This window comes from Cervus canadensis, chromosome 20 (assembly GCF_019320065.1).
Source record: "Cervus canadensis isolate Bull #8, Minnesota chromosome 20, ASM1932006v1, whole genome shotgun sequence".
Classification (NCBI taxonomy): domain Eukaryota; kingdom Metazoa; phylum Chordata; class Mammalia; order Artiodactyla; family Cervidae; genus Cervus; species Cervus canadensis.
The window spans coordinates 23,264,487-23,280,377 of NC_057405.1; the positions used below are offsets into that span (position 1 = coordinate 23,264,487).

At 43.8% G+C, this 15,891-nt stretch overlaps 1 protein-coding gene across 5 annotated transcripts in view; it reads right to left on the bottom strand.

Moving 5' to 3' along the window:
• KCNQ5 (potassium voltage-gated channel subfamily Q member 5) overlaps positions 1 to 15,891 on the bottom strand; it is a 583,703-nt gene that overhangs the window by 107,102 nt on the left and 460,710 nt on the right. For all 5 annotated transcript variants that reach the window (XM_043439129.1, XM_043439126.1, XM_043439127.1 and 2 more), the window contains 2 exons: positions 14,624 to 14,799; positions 14,266 to 14,391 (listed from right to left, as the gene is read on the bottom strand). In XM_043439129.1, coding sequence (XP_043295064.1) covers positions 14,266 to 14,391; positions 14,624 to 14,799 — 302 coding nt within the window. The remainder of the gene's footprint in view (positions 1 to 14,265; positions 14,392 to 14,623; positions 14,800 to 15,891) is intronic.

A 15,891-nucleotide genomic window follows, 5' to 3' on the forward strand; every position in this document is an offset into this window, starting at 1 on the left:
CAATGATGGCTTTTCAAATATTAGTACATGGCTGATCTAGACATTCTGTGTGTATGTGTGTGTGAGCTCAGTCATGTTCGACTCTTTGCAATCCCATGGACTGTAGCCCACCAGACTCCTCTGTCCATGGAATTTTCCAGGCAAGAATACTGGAGTGGGTTGCTGTGCTCTCCTCCAGGGGATCTTCCCGATCCAGGGATCGAACTCTTGTCTCTTATGTCTCCTGCATTGGCCGGTAGGTTCCTTACCACTAGCGCCACCTGGGAAGCCATGTTAGCAAGGAATTAAGAAGGAGAGCCTGAGTCTTAAGACTTGAGGTTGGCTTGAGATGTGGATTTTGGAATCAGGTGCTGAGTGACTGTGGAAGCTCTGTGAAGACATGAGGTAGCAAAGATTGTGAAGAAGGGGTGCAGGACACCTTCTCAGGAAACCCACACATTTAAGGGGCAGAAGGAAAAGGAAAGCCAGAAGAGAACATTGTTTCAAAAGCAGGGGGACTAGGAATGGGTTATGTAAATGGAGACTCAACGGAGAAGAGAGCTTCACAGAAGACCAGGTGAGCCCTGGTGTCACAGGCTTGTGGAAAACAAGGAGAATGAGGACTGAGAAGAAAGGTAGACACAGGGACAGGGTCACCAGCGGTTTCTAAACAGCAGCAGTCTTGGCCATGTCACCTTCCTCAGCCTTGGAGGAGGGAAACCTGTTGAGAGGCAGAAGTGGTAATGGAAGGGACACTGTGTGGTGTAAACCCTCCAAAAGCATCCAGCTCAGCTGACCCCCCCTTCCTAGACTCTCTTCTCACCTTACTTTCATGGTTTTCCCTTTACATCTTTGTTGTTGTTGCTGCTCATGCATGTCCGACTCTTTGCAACTCTATGGACTGCAGCATGCCAGGGTTCCCTGTCCTTCACTATCTCCCAGAGTTTGCTCAAACTCATGTCCTTGAGTGGGAGATGCCATCCTCTGTCATTCCCTTCCCTGTCTGCTAACCTCATCCTCTGTCATTCCCTTCTCCTCCTGCCCTCAATTTTTCCCAACATCAGGGTCTTTTCCAATGAGTCAGCTCTTCACATCAGATGGCCAAAGTAAAGGAGCTTCACTCCTTCCAATGAATATCCAGGATTGATTTCCTTTAGGAGCGACTGGTTTGATCTCCTTGCAGTTCAAGGGACTCTCAAGAGTCTTCTCCAGCACCACAGTTCCAAAGCATCAATTCTTTGGCTCTCAGCCTTCTTTATGGTCCAAATTTCACATCCATACATTACTACTGGAAAAACCATAGCTTTGACTGTATAGACCTTTGTTGGCAAGTTAAGTCTCTGCTTTTTAATATACTGTCGATTTGTCATAGTTTTATATCTTTGGTGGCTTCTTCTACGTGGCTCATCCTACACCAGTCAACCTTTGAAGAGTAGATTCTTAAGGTTTGCTTCTGGGTCTTATTCTCTTTTTTTTGAAAAATTCTGTTCTTTAATTCTTCCTTTCTCTTCTATTTCCTCTTTTCTCTCTCTTGCCAGGTGATCTGAAATGTTCTCAGGATTTAAATGCCATTTTTATGAGGAACACACTGAGTTTCTACCTCCTGGTCAGACCACTCTTTTGCACTCTGGATCCACACATCTGCAACTGATACTTCTCTTTGGATTCTGCCCAGTCATTTAAACTGAATATATTTAAGACAGAACTTCTATTACCCCCAGCCTGCTGTGCCAATTACATCCCTTCCCAATCAAGAACACCACTGTCAGGAATTCCCTGAGGGCCCGGGTTCAATCGCTGGTTGGGGAACTAAGATCTCACAAACCTCAGGTGTGGGCTGCTCAGTCGGAAGCCTCGAGGAACCCTTGCTGCTCCTGCCCCACAGGCCTCTCTCTGAACCCCTCAACAGGTTATGATGCTTCGATATTCCCAGCCCACTCCCTTCTCTCTGTCCTCATGGGCACCATGGCAGATCAGGCTCTGTAGCAGTCACGTTTAAACGGTACTTTTCTCAGTTTTATTAAGGGATGGTTGACGTGCATCACTGTTCAACACGTATACTTGGTGGTTTGATTTACATTTACTGTGAAATGATGACCACAGCAGGGTTAGTGAACATCCATCATCCTGCAGAGATACTTTTAAAGGGTAACACTTTTCTTCTTGTGATGAGAACTCTTAGGATTCACTCTCTTCGCTTTCCTGCATATCACACAGCAGTGTTAACTACAGTCACCTTGTGGTACTGACATCCCTGGGGTTGGTTTATCTTATAACTGGAAGTTGGTACCTTTTGACCACCTTCCTCCACTCCACCTCCCATACCTGCTGTAACCATAAGTCTCTTTCTGTTTTTTTAATTTATTTATTTTTTAATTGAAGGATAATTGCTTTACAGAACTTTACTGTTTTCTGTCAAACCTCAACATGACTCAGCCACAGGTATACATGTATCCCCTTCCGTCTGAACCTCCCTCCCATCTCCCTCCCCATCCCACCCCTCTAGGTTGACACAGAGCCCCCGTTTGAGTTTCCTGAGCCACACAGCAAATTCCCATTGGCTATCTATTTTACATATGCTAATGTAAGTTTCCATGTTATTCTTTCCATACATCTCACCCTCTTCTCCCCTCTCCCTATGTTCACAAGTCTATTCTCCATGTCTGTTTCTCCATTGCTGCCCTGTAAGTAAATTCTTCAGTACCATTTTTCTAGATTCTGTATGTATGCATTAGAATATGATACTAATCTTTCTTTTTCTGACTCACTTCACTGTATATAACGGGTTCTAGGTTCATCTACCTCATCAGAACTGACTCAAGTGCATTCCTTTTTATGGCTGAGTAACATTCCATTCTGTATATGTACTACAACTTTGAGAGAGTCATTTCCTAGGCAGGTTGATAAGAAGTCTAGGGGTCCCCAAGGAGAGAGAGGTCTGGGATATTCAAGGAGGAAAAAAGGACAAACGTTTTTACTTTTTTTCCTCTACATTCCTTAGGATTATATAACAATAATGTATCCTGCCTGAGGACAGTCTTTGGATTAAACCTTCTGGCCAACTCTGTTATCTTAAAATGTAAATTATGGGAGTGGGTCTGGTGAGGTCTTTGCAGCCTCCAGACATTCTTTGGATTCATTGGAGAGTATATAACTCCATTGCTAATACTAGCAAAGGGGGTACTCTTTTGCCTCCTTCTGATGCCTATGTCAGAAGCTTTCTCTATCTCCTTTATACTTTAATAAAACTTTATTACACAAAAGCTCTGAGTGATCCAGCCTCGTCTCTGGCCCCGGATTGAATTCATCTCCTCCGGAGGCCAAGAATCCTGCGTCTCATCATTCAGCAACAACCTTTCAACTTCTTTATCCATTCATCTGTTGATGGACATCTAGGTTGCTTCCATGTTCTAACTATTGTAAATAGTGCTGCAATGAACAATAGGATACATGTGTCTTTTTGGTTTCCTCAGGGTATATGCCTAGGAGTGGGATTGCTGGGTTATATGGTGGTTTTATTCCTAGTTTTTTAAGGAATCACCATACCATCTTCCATAGTGGCTGTATCAATATATATTCCCACCAACAGTACAAGAACATTCCCTTTTCTCCACACCCACTCCAGCATTTATTGTTTGTAGATTTTTTGATGATGGCCATTTTGACCAGTGTGAGGTGGTATCTCACTGTAGTTTTGATTTGCATTTCTCTAATAATGAGTGATGATGAGCATCTTTTCATGTGTTTGGTAGCCGTCTGTATGTCTTCTTTGGAGAAATGTCTGTTTAGATCTTTTTCCTACTTTTTAATTGGGTTGTTTGTTTTTCTGGTATTGAGCTGTATGAGTTGCTTGCATATTTTGGAAATTAATCCTTTGTCAGTTGTTTCATTTGCTATTATTTTCTCCCATTCTGAGGGTTGTCTTTTCACTTTGTTAGTTCTATGAAAAATGCCATTTGTAATTTGATAGGGATCACATTGAATCTGTAGATTGCATTTGGTAGTATAGTCATTTCATAATATTGATTCTTCCTACCAAGTAACACGGATTATCTCTCCATCTGTTTATGTTGTCTTTGATTTCTTTCATCAGTGTCTTATGATTTTCTGTGTACAGTTCTTTTGTCCCCTTAGGAAAGTTTGTTCCTAGATATTTCATTCTTTTTGTTGCAACGGTGACTGGGATTGATTCCTTAATTGCTCTTTCTGATTTTTCATTGTTAGTATATAGAAATGCAAGTGATTTCTGTGTATTGACTTTGTATCCTGCAATTTTGCTAAATTCACCGATTAGCTCTAGTAATTTTCTGATACTATCTTTAGGGTTTTCTATGTACAGTATCATGTCATCTGCAAACAGTGACAGCTTTACTTCCTCTTTTCTGATCTGGATTCCTTTTATTTATTTTTCTTCTCTGACTGTTGTAGTTAGGACTTCCAGAACCATGTTGAACAATAGTGGTGAAAGAGGACACCCTTGTCTTGTTCCTGACTTTGGGGGAATGCTTTCAGTTTTTCACCATTGAGAATAATGTTTGGGCTCCTTCATTCAATAAGAATGGGCTCCTTCTATGCCCATTTTTTTTTTAAACACATACAAGTGAGATCATACAGTATCTGTTCCTATCTGACTTGTTGTACTTAGAGCTCAAGGTCCTTCCAAATGGTTGCAGTTGGCCCAATTGCTTTGCTTTCTCTGGCTAAGCAGCAGCCCCTCATGTGTACACCCCTTTCTTTGGCTGAGCAGCAGCCCCTCATGTGTACGCCCCGCCCTCTTGCTGACCCACTGTCACGACCCTGAGGTTGCTTCCATGTGTTGGCTCTTGAAGATCATGAGCCGTCCTTTCTCAATTGCTCTTTCTGCTTTTGCTCCTGCTTCTCTTGTTTCCTTCTCCACACACCTGTACAGGCTATCTTCTTACTCCTCTCTAAAAGTCCTGCAATTTGCTGTTCACCAAATTCAGAATAAATTCTAAGCTCTGAGCTATGGAGCACGTGACCCTGTCTCTGTGGCATCCCCACACCGTCCTGGCCTTCCCTCTGCTCACTGCACTTTGACCACAGAGTCCTTTCAGTTCCTTGAATGGGCGAGGCCATCCTTCTGCGGAGCCCTTGCACAGTCTCTCCCCTCAGCCATTCCCCCTTCCCAGGGCACCTTCTCATGCTTCAGATCTTGTCCTAAGCTGTGTGTCCTCAGAGAGGCCCACTGCCCACTGTCCACAGCAGGGCCACTGGTTTCTCTCTGTCTTGCTCGTTTCCTATCGGCTCTTATCACGAGTGGTGGTCTACTCTGCTTTCCCTCAGGCCTCATTTCCTCAACTAGAAGGAAGGACTATTTCTTTACTCTTTGTTTTCTAGCATGAAGCTTGCCAAAAAGTAAGAGGACCGCAGTTAAGTGTTTAGTAAATGAGTAAAGAACTCTTTCAAAAACATTGGTAACAGAGTGAGAAATTGGGGTGAGAACTCCTGGGAATCTCTGACGTGAGGTGGGGATTTCTAGGATGGATCTGTGCCCGTCTGCAGAGAGGCCGAGTCTGCAGAGGGGAGGTGGGGGCTCTATGGTGGGGGGTACCCGAGAAGGGGGCTTCCCTGACGGCTTAGAAGGTAAAGAATTTGCCTACCAATGCAGGAGACTCAGGTTCAATCCCTGGGTGGGGAAAATCCCCTAGAGAAGGAAATGGCAACCCACCCCAGTATTTCACCTGGGAAATCCCATGGACAGAGGAACCTGGCAGATGAAAGTCCACGGGGTCGCAAAGAGTCAGACATAACTCAGTGACTAAGCAGCAACAGCAAGTCGAGGGGGAGGGCACACGGTGGAGGGCTAGCCTTAGTCGTGTGGATGAACATATCCTCCACAGGGCGGAGACAGCGTGGACACAACATGAAGAGGGAGCAGGGCTGGAAAAGCTCACGGTGACTTCACCACCTGCAGCGAAGGACAAGGAGGATGACCTGCGCGGACAGAAGGGCCTGGAATGGGGAGGGCTCGCCTGGGCTGTGAGAAAGAACGTGCTCTGCAAACCAGCAGACAAGAGAACAAGATGCCACCGGCAGTCTCGGAAGGGATTCTGATTGCAGATAAAACACTCCTGGCTGCATCTCATGACAGGTTCATAACCTTAAATATGCAGGAAGGAGTTTAATCTGTTGCACCTTTTCTGCAAAACAGCTTAATCCTTTCCAGTAGTTTATTAACAATAATACACGGAAGGAGAAATTGCATGGTCTGGTCACAGCAATAATGTTGCATTTCTTGGTCTGCTTTCCATTCCAGTCACACATCTGAGTTGTTCTCCTGAGCCTGGGGCTGTGAGTGGGTTTTAATCTGCTGCCTGCAGACACAGCAAAGCGACTACATACTCAGTCCAGTTAAGAGTGCCTGCACCTTCCTTTCAAACTCAGGGCTGCCCCTCTTACAGCACTGGTGATGAGGTGTCATGAACCCTGAGAGTCACACCTGGGGTGCTCAGGGTGGAGGACGGTGAGACCCCTCCTACCCACTCCTTGTGCCACCAGGGCCAGGTCAGGAGGAGCTGGAGTGGCCCACAGCCCAGTCTGGAGCAACCGCTTCCTCCGCCCGACCTCACAGTCGCTGGGGTGTTGCTTGGTTGAGAGCCAGCCCAGGGACCTTTCGTTGAAGGCGAGGCTGGGGAAGGATCTAGCCCCAGGATGCCAGGGAGAGGGGGCAAGGGTTCCTCTGTTTTGTGCCTGTGGGGCAGATCATTTTGCTTCCTATGGCTGCAAAGGGGGAGACTGGGCCTCCTGCTATTATCCGGGGGCATCCCACTGACCCCCTGCTTGCCCTGGCTGCTCCCTTTCTAAGGCAACCTCTGGCTGGGCTGTGCTTAGTCGCTCAGTCGTGTCTGACTCTTTACAACCCCATGGACTGTAGCCCACCAGGCTTCTCTGTCCAGGGGGATTCTCCAGGCCAGAACACTGGAGTGGGTTGCCATGCCCTTCTCCAGGGCATCTTCCTAACCCAGGGATCGAACCCAGGTCTCCTGCACTGCAGGCAGATTCTCTACCGTCTGAGCCACCAGGGAAGCTGCATTCCATCAAACCATCCTGGAAGAGTCCCTAAACAATTAAAAAACACACTTTTTAGACGTTCCAATATCTCTTGCAGTACAGTTTTAGCAAAATAATACTTGAATTGGTTGTCACACGTCACGACTAGAGGGGGCAGCCGGCAGACCAGCCTGACGGGACGGGTCGGGAAGAGAGGGACAGGCCCACTCTCCCTGGCCACAGGCTCAATGGCGCCTGTGGCTTGTGCTGTCCTTCCAGGTGGGCATTTACTGGGAGGGGCTGCAGCAGGTGGGAGCAGCTCAGAGGAAGTTTTGCCCTCAACTGCAGTCATGCAGGTAAGGAGAGATTTTCTGAGAGTCTTTGGGGTGCAAATATTGGCAGAAAGGAGTAATTATGGTAGCAAACTCAGAGGTCTGCTCCAGGCCCCTTAGTGGGTTCAACAATCAAGTGTTTTCTCCCTCAGGAATAATACTGAAAAACAAATGTCAACTCGGGTCCAAGCTTTCCTCAATATTTTTCTTTAATGGGATGGCAAGTGCTGTGCTCCGATTATAATTTGGACATAGGTTAGGCTACAGTTAATTGTTTGCTTTCAAGAGCACAATTAATTTGAGACCAGGAGATATAAACCTACCTTCTTTTCTTCAAGCAACAAATCAACAAATATTTACTGGTCTGGTTTTGAGAACACAGTTATGAATAGCTGTTTATAGCTAATGCATTCATGTGAGCAAATTAAAAATAGACTATTTGTAGATTTCCACAGTACAGTATAATTTCCCCCTAAATGGGGTCCCTTTAAAATTATTTTTATTTTATTTAATCTTTTTTCTTCCAGTTTTATTGAAATATAATTGACACACAGCTTTGCAGAAGTTTAAGGTGCACAGTACAATGCCCTGACTTGAACACATCATGAAATAATTAACACGATAAGTTCAGTGAACACCCATCATCTCATATAGATACAGCATTAAAGAAATGGATATATACATATATATATATATATATAGTTTTAAAAACTCTTAGGATTTACTCTGTTAGTAACTTTTATATATAATGCACAGCAGAGCTCATTATACTTATTGCATGGTACATCATATCCATGGCACTTATAGCTGGAAGTTTGTGCCTTTTGACTATCCTCATTCAATTCCTCCACCTTCCACTCCCCGCCTCTGGTAAACTCACATCTGGTCCTAACACCCTTTTTCTATTAGTTTATTTGTTTGTTTTGAGGCATAATTGACCTAAAGCCCTTTGTTAGTGCCTGTTACACAACACAGCAATTTGGTATTTCTATAACACTTTGAAACCATCACCAAGGTAAGTCTAGTTACAAGGTCACCATACAAAGACATTGTACAGTTATTGGCTATATTTCCCGCACTTATCCTTTACACCTGGGACTCACTTATTTTGTACCTTTCAATCTCCCTCACCTATTTCTTCCCTCTCCCTCCTGCTCTGCCCTCTGGCAACCACCTGTTTGTTTTCTGTACCTGTAACTCTATTTCTGTTTTGCTATGTTTGTACATTTGCTTTGTATTGTAGATTCCACATGTAAGTGAAATCATATGGTGTTTGTCTTTCTTTTTCTGACTTATTTTGCTAAGTGTGATCATCTCTAGGTCCATCCATGTTGCTGCAAATGGCATCATTTCATTCTTTTTTATGGCTGAGAGATATTCCACTGTATATATAAACATATCTTCTTTATCCATTCATCTGTTGATGGGTGCTTAGGTTGCTTCTATATCTTGGTTATTGTAAATAGTGCTGCTATGAATATGAGGTGCATATATCTTCTCCAGTTAGTGTTTTTGTTTTCTTTAGGGGTGGAATTGCAGAATCATGTGGTAGTTCTAGTCTTAATTTTTTTTGAAGAATAGCTGTCCTGGTTTCCATAGTGGGTGCACAACTTACATTCCCTCCAGCAATTCCTAAGGGGGTCCTTTAAGGGGGAAGATTCCTGTCAACAGTTGTCAACAATCTCCTTCTCCTTCCCTGCTCTTTCCTCCTCTCTGTCTGTTTTTCTTCTTTCTAGTCTCTTTTCTTCCCTCTTCTCTTAGCCCAAGTAACCTCTTGGGCTGCTTCCTGAGCATACAATTTCAGATAGTAGGTAGTCACTGAATCTAAGAAGTTAATTTTGACATTTGGTCATCTTGAACTAGTAGGTCAGAAAGATTTTCAATCTTTAAACATTGGAAACTCCACAGTGGTGGCATCATAAAATGCAGGTTCTGCTATGCCAGGGAGCTCAGGGCATTAGCACTCCCTACTGTCCTTCCAGGCTTGTGGTCAAATAAGTAATAACAGTGGCAGTCACAACTACCTAGTATTTGATAAAGTGAATCTACACGTCCTAGTCTCATTTGAAACGAGAAACTTTGTGTTTGGTACTATTATTTTCTTAGTTTTACAGCAATATTAAATGATTGCTTAATATCACATCTCTACTCACACGAACGATGGGGTTGGAACCCTGGTCTCCTGACTATAATACTGTTTTGTTTTTTTTTTTAATATAGCATGTGCTCAATACTATTAGAAAACACTGAACAAAAGTGTCCAGAGTTGCACGTGTGACAATTTCAAGAACAGATGTCTTAGGGAAGAGTTCTCCAGGGATTCATGCCCAATATACCCCGTAAATGCCCCAAAGGTAGGCGTGGGGCTTGGAGAGGTTAATAACCACTAGACTGTATGGAAGGTATTGCCAGGGGTGTATATCTCAGTTTTCACTTGGTTGTTAACAATCCTGAACAGATGGAAGTAAAGCTTCTGATTCCATCAGGTAACACATTGATAGTAAGAAACACTTCTATTTACTGTGTCAGCAGACTTACTGAGTCAGAAACCAATAGCTTCTAAGAGGTGGCAGAAAACATTATGTCCTGGTAAACCTGATGGAAGGAGGGCTGATTCTCAGAAAGGTGACCAGTGTCATCAAGGACAAGGGTATCCTTGCTCTTTCCACAAATCGGCACCATTTCCTATTCTTAGATTTTGTAGGGGGATGAACTCACGGTAGACATATGGGCTGCATAACCTGTTGCGTGTGCATGACATACAGAGCCTTCTATATTGTTGCCTGGAAAAAGTGCCAGGTTTTTAGAGCAAATTCTAGGACTAACTGGCCAACACCACATCCTCTACATGCCTGAAGGTCTCAGGTGGAGGCTATATTCAGAGTAGGTTTATACCATCTGCTGCTGTTGCATCTTTAAAGAAAACCCATAACACCATCTTCAACTCAGTAAGAGTGGTAAATAAAAAAAGGACAAGTTGGCCTTCAAGGATAGGGTCATTACCAGGAAAAACTACTTTAGGAGGATGGGATCTTAAGTTATTTCAGAATAAATCTAAAGCAAATCAAAAGGAGGGAAGATAATAACAGGAAAGAAGGAGCTAATGATAAAAAATAACTCCAGGAAAACCTGTTCTTTGATTATTTCAGAATAAACCTGAAGTAACTGAAAAGGAGGATAGTACTAACAGGAAGTGATGTATTCCCAAAGCCCTTCTGCCCTGAAGTTGTAGGTCTGTCCTGAAGCTGTAGGTCTGTCAGGAGGGCATTGGTTTCTGCTCCTTTGCTGTAGAGGTTCCCCATATCCATTCATGCAGCCCCCATCTGTGGTTGGGCATCTGCCAGGGGCTTAACACCAGCCCTTACTAGGGGCTGAGTACTGTCATCTATTATTATGGGAATGGTTTCCAGGGACCAAAGTTCTCTGAATTGTTATTGCTTTGAGCAGTGCTGATTGTACTACACATTCCTCCTAAAGTTGGTTTGGGGACAGCATCTTTTTCATGGAAGAGTTTCACATATAATATTTAGAATTCACTGAATATTGTATCTATAGACTATAAATTGCATTTTAAATTAAATGTCGCTATGTCAGACTTTTTTTAAAAAAAATAAATGGGGATTTCTTTTTTTTCACCAAAGCCCAGCACTAAGAAATGCACCAAATGAGGATTCTTTCATTTCCTTCATTTCCCTATATTCTGGATGTTTCCTTAGTTAGCAAGGTGTGCCTTCCATGCAACAAGGACAGTTTTAACTAAAAAGATTTCATTGAGGTCTTCATTAACATATAATACAATGTAGAGTATCCCATGGGCTTCCCTGGTAGCTCAGCTGATAAGGGATCTGCCTGCAATACAGGAGACCCTGGTTTGATCCCTGTGTCGGGAAGATCCATTGGAAAAGGGATAGGCTAACCACTCCAGTATTCTTGGGCTTTCCTGGTGGCCCAGCTGGTAAAGAATCCACCTGCAATGAGGGAGACCTGGGTTGTGAAGATCCTCTGGAGGAGGGCATGGTAACCCATTATAGTATTCTTGCTTGGAGAATCCCCATGGACAGAGGAGCCCAGTAGATTACAGTCCATGGGGTTGCAAAGAGTTGGACTAAGTTGTGCGACTAAGCACAGTGGAGTATTCTATATTTGTTTTACTTCACATCGGTGACGTAGTATATCTTCTTCTTATAAGGATAGAACCAGTAAGTTCTCTTGTTTGCTTTTTATGGCTTCAGACAATTTCATTAATGAGTTAGTTAATATCAACAATATCACTGTGAACCAATAAGGCCTTTTTTTATTACTAGAAGCTCAATATCTTAGAAAATATTTGCTTCTGTAATCAAGAGTTGATTTTTTTGTGTTAAAAAAAGAAATATAATCAGGCCATTCAAAGATTCTGTTAAGTACAGGTTAGTGAAGTGAAGTCGCTCAGTTGTGTCTGACTCTTTGTGACCCCATGGATTATACAGTCAGTGGAATTCTCCAGGCCAGAATACTGGAGTGGGTAGCCTTTCCCTTCTCCAGGGGATCTTCCCAACCCAGGGATCGAACCCAGGTCTCCCGCATTGCAGGCAAATTCTTTATCAGCTGAGCCACTAGGGAAACCAAAGAATACTGGTGTGGATAGCCTATCCCTTCCCCAGCGGATCTTCTCAACCCAGGGATCGAACCAGGGTCTCCTGCATTGCAGGCAGATTCTTTACCAACTGAGCTATCAGGGGAGTGCTAAGTACATGTTAAACTTCAGTTGAATAGCACTGCTGCAATGAAATCAATGAATAGATACTGCTTTTCCCTGAAAGGCACAGAGATGACCTTTGGAAACTTGCTACGTGGGTTATTCTGGCGAAGAAACAAGCTGGTGAGTAAGTACATTGATAGTTTCCCACACACGCTCAACACACAATGCAGTAGGAAGGAGATTAGTAGGAAGGAGATAAGTAGGAAGGAGATAAGTAGGAAGGAGATAAGTAGGAAGGAGAAAGGAAGATGGATGGAAGGAATGCTAGAGATGTGCCAGGTGGATGCACCAGCAGCTGCACCTCAGTACAGAAGGGCGCCCAAGGGTCTCAGTCATTCAGCCACATTAGGATCTTCACAGCGATGCAAAAGCTAAAATTCAAATTGCTGTCTTCTCCTTGCTGGCTAGAAAAACCTCCTTTTTGCTCGGTTTACTCAGTTTATCCCTACTATGAGTCATACATTCTCGTTTGTTCTCAACACATAAAAAGTATTTTAGGCATGTCAGATGACAGCTCTCTTTTGGGTTTTCCCCTTTCCTTCTTTCAAAGTGGTCATTATTGCTTCTGGGGGAGGGAAAGGAGTTGGAAACCAAATTATGAAACCAACAGGATGCTTTGTTATCCGTGGCACAATCTTGTAGACATTTAGCTCTGACAATCTAAGGAAAAAGAATCTTCATCTTCAAACGACTATACTTCTGATTCTTATTCATTTTATTGCTGCTATGCTAAACCAGGTTCTACTTCAAGCCCTGATGAGTTATCCTCATCTTTGATGACAGTTCTAGTTCTCACTGCTGCTGCTGCTGCTGCTGCTAAGTCGCTTCAGTCGTGTCTGACTCTGTGCGACCCCATAGACGGCAGCCCACCAGGCTCCGCGGTCCCTGGGATTCTCCAGGCAAGAACACTCACCGATGAGCTTCTGACAAATAGTGGAACAGAGCAGCAGTGAGCTCCACAAGGCAAACTGGCAAACAAACTTACTAACGCTTCAACCATAGTTTAAGAAGATGATGCATTTTTATTCTGGCAACAATCTAACGCTCAAGAAATATTACCAATGATTTATAAGAGAACAAATTCGCCGGACCAAAGAGACTCTTCAGACAACTTTAACTGCTGTTGTATTTTCACCCTTTCAGAACATATTAAGGAATAAAATAAAAAGAAATGTAGTTTACACATTGTATAAAGCATTCCTTTATCCTAAAACATTCTAATTAGGTACACAATTCAATGACTGTTTAATAAATTCTTCACAATAGAAAGACAATGTTCGCTTCAGTGGAAAACTATGTGTTGTTTAGAGTACGTTCTTCTAGGTTATTGATTTCTGATTTTATGGGGCAGGCTCTGCACCTTTCATGGCCTTTGAGCTATTTTATGATTGTGTAAGTTGCAGCAGGAATGCAAAATAATTCTTGTCTATAGATGTGTAAGTAAATCCTGTCTGGTGGGGGTTCCTCTGACTTCCTGCTTTCACTGTGGAAGAAGCCAGGTTTGCCTCTGCACATTCAACACTCCTAATACAGGTCTGCTCTTTGGATAGTCCTCTGAACTGGCTGTAACGTCTTCCTAGTTCCTTCATTGATAATAACTTAAAATATTTACACATGCTTTATTTTCTATGTGTAGGAGAGTCATGTTTTAACTTTTATTTGTTTGGAAAACTATTCTTTAACAACCATATAAAGGAAAAAGAGTAGAAAAATTTGAAACACGGTGTCTGTAACCTTTGATCTCACAGATGGTTACCAGTCTTTTCTCTTTCCCTTTTTGTACCACAATTTTACTCATAACTTTTGTTCAGCTACTATTTCTTTTGTTTTAAAGCCTCAGATAAGCTTTCTGATGAGTGACAAACAACACAACAATTTGTACTTCAAAGCTGTGCTCCCCACAAAGTTAAAACAAATAAGTGAGCCCGTGAACATTTTAATCAAGGTTAAAACATTATTCGTTTTTATTTTGCAACAGACTGGCACACAAGAAGCAGTAGGTTGATTTGTAAGAGAACTCTGCTAGACCTAAACAGATGAGGCAACTCTTCAGATAATTATATGTGCTGTGTATTTGCACAAAACTTCCCTTTTGGAAGTTCATTCATAGTTTTACTGAGACCACTCATGGGAATCACTGCACTGTATTCAAAGGAAACATCTCGCAACATCCCATAAATAAAACCAGATTTTCGCACTCACCGTGCCCCACCAGAGAGCATCCGCGTATGTAGAAAACTCCTTATTAGCATCCTTTTCCACCAGATAGACAAGGAAAGATGAAAAAATCAGAACCAAAAATCCTATGTACCAAGCTGTGATTAATTCCTAGATATAAAAAGAATGAGAGATTTTTTAGAGGTGAAAAATACTTGAAACGGGAACAAAATCAAAATCTGAGCATGATTTCATGTGTTTGACTACTGCTTGGATATTTATGGGGACTTTTACATAATCCACACTGTGTCCTCGCATGGCTGTAGCCAGTTTCTGCAAAGCCCAAGTTTGCTTTCGGAGAGGTTGGCGCCCGCGGGGCGCGGGCGCAGAGACGCGCGCTCACCTTGCTGTGTGCGTAGACCACGGAGCCCAGTAGCTTCCAGGTGCCGCCGCGCCGGTCCATGCGCACCATGCGGAGGATCTGCAGGAAGCGCAGGCTGCGCAGTGCCGACGTGGCGAAGATGTTACCCTGAGTTTTGGCAGACACAACCGCTATGGAGGCGATGAGGACAATGGTATCTGAAAGAAACAGGTTGAAGCAGCCGTAAGTCGCAGGGCCAGGAGGTTTTCGTTTCCCAAAGAGGCTTTCAGAGCGCGTCACTTTGGACCTATTTGGGGCCCCGGGAACAGAACTTGAGCTCCAGGCTGGCGCCCACCACGTGGTGGGCCACCTCTGTGATGGCCGAGGAGCGGAAGGTGGAGGACTGGGCCTTCTGCTGACTCGTTCTTACCCCTCGGCCATCTCTGCTTTAGCCATCCAGTTCGGACCACTTCCTGTTTAACCTTCGAAGAACTGGACGTGGCCTTCGGAAGGTCTGGTGCTCTGGGGGGCTTAGGGCTGGGGACACCCCCCACTGCAGCCCTGGTGTCACGGTTGGAGATGGGAGAGGGGGTCCAGCCGGCAGGAACCCCAGCCCCGAAGCTTCCCCGATGATGCCGTGGAGGCATCATAGCCTGTCCAGCTATGAAAGTGCTGCTTCGCACAATTGTCTTTCCTGTTTTCTTGCCCCCAAAGCTTGTCACTCCTTCCTACAAAAATTTCACTTCTGTTGTGTCTGCAGCTTTGCAGACTGAAAGAAAGGCCTCAACTACACTAAATGCTTCAAGCGCCCTGGGTAGAGTCCTTTATAAACTGCTGTCGGCCCGGTTTTGTGTAAGTTCGGTACACAAGTTAATTGACATTCCGTTTGTTATAATAGAGGAGGTAATTGTACACACCGTGCATGGGAATGGATATTTAATATCTGACATATTGACATTTGGCTTAAATCATACCTGCTAAAAAGAGCAGCTAAGGAAAGCACAGAAAAGATAAAGGAGGGCTTAATTGCTCCAAGGGTAAATATCGGAGTGATAGAAAGTAGCTCTGAAGTGGGAGGAGTGAAGTGGGTTGAATAGCCTCCCAGGGCGATTTTACAATAAGTCAGCTTGAGCTGCTCATCCTCAATAAAATGTCCTTCCTGCTCCAGGTGGGCGTGCAAGGCCAGGCAGCAACACTCAGACCCCCCGGGGTGCAGCATTTACTACCTTTCTGAGGCCCTCAGGGTTAAGGGCTGAGTGAATGTGGATTTTTTTCTTCAGCCCAGTCCTTCATGCTCACAGGAAGGTCTG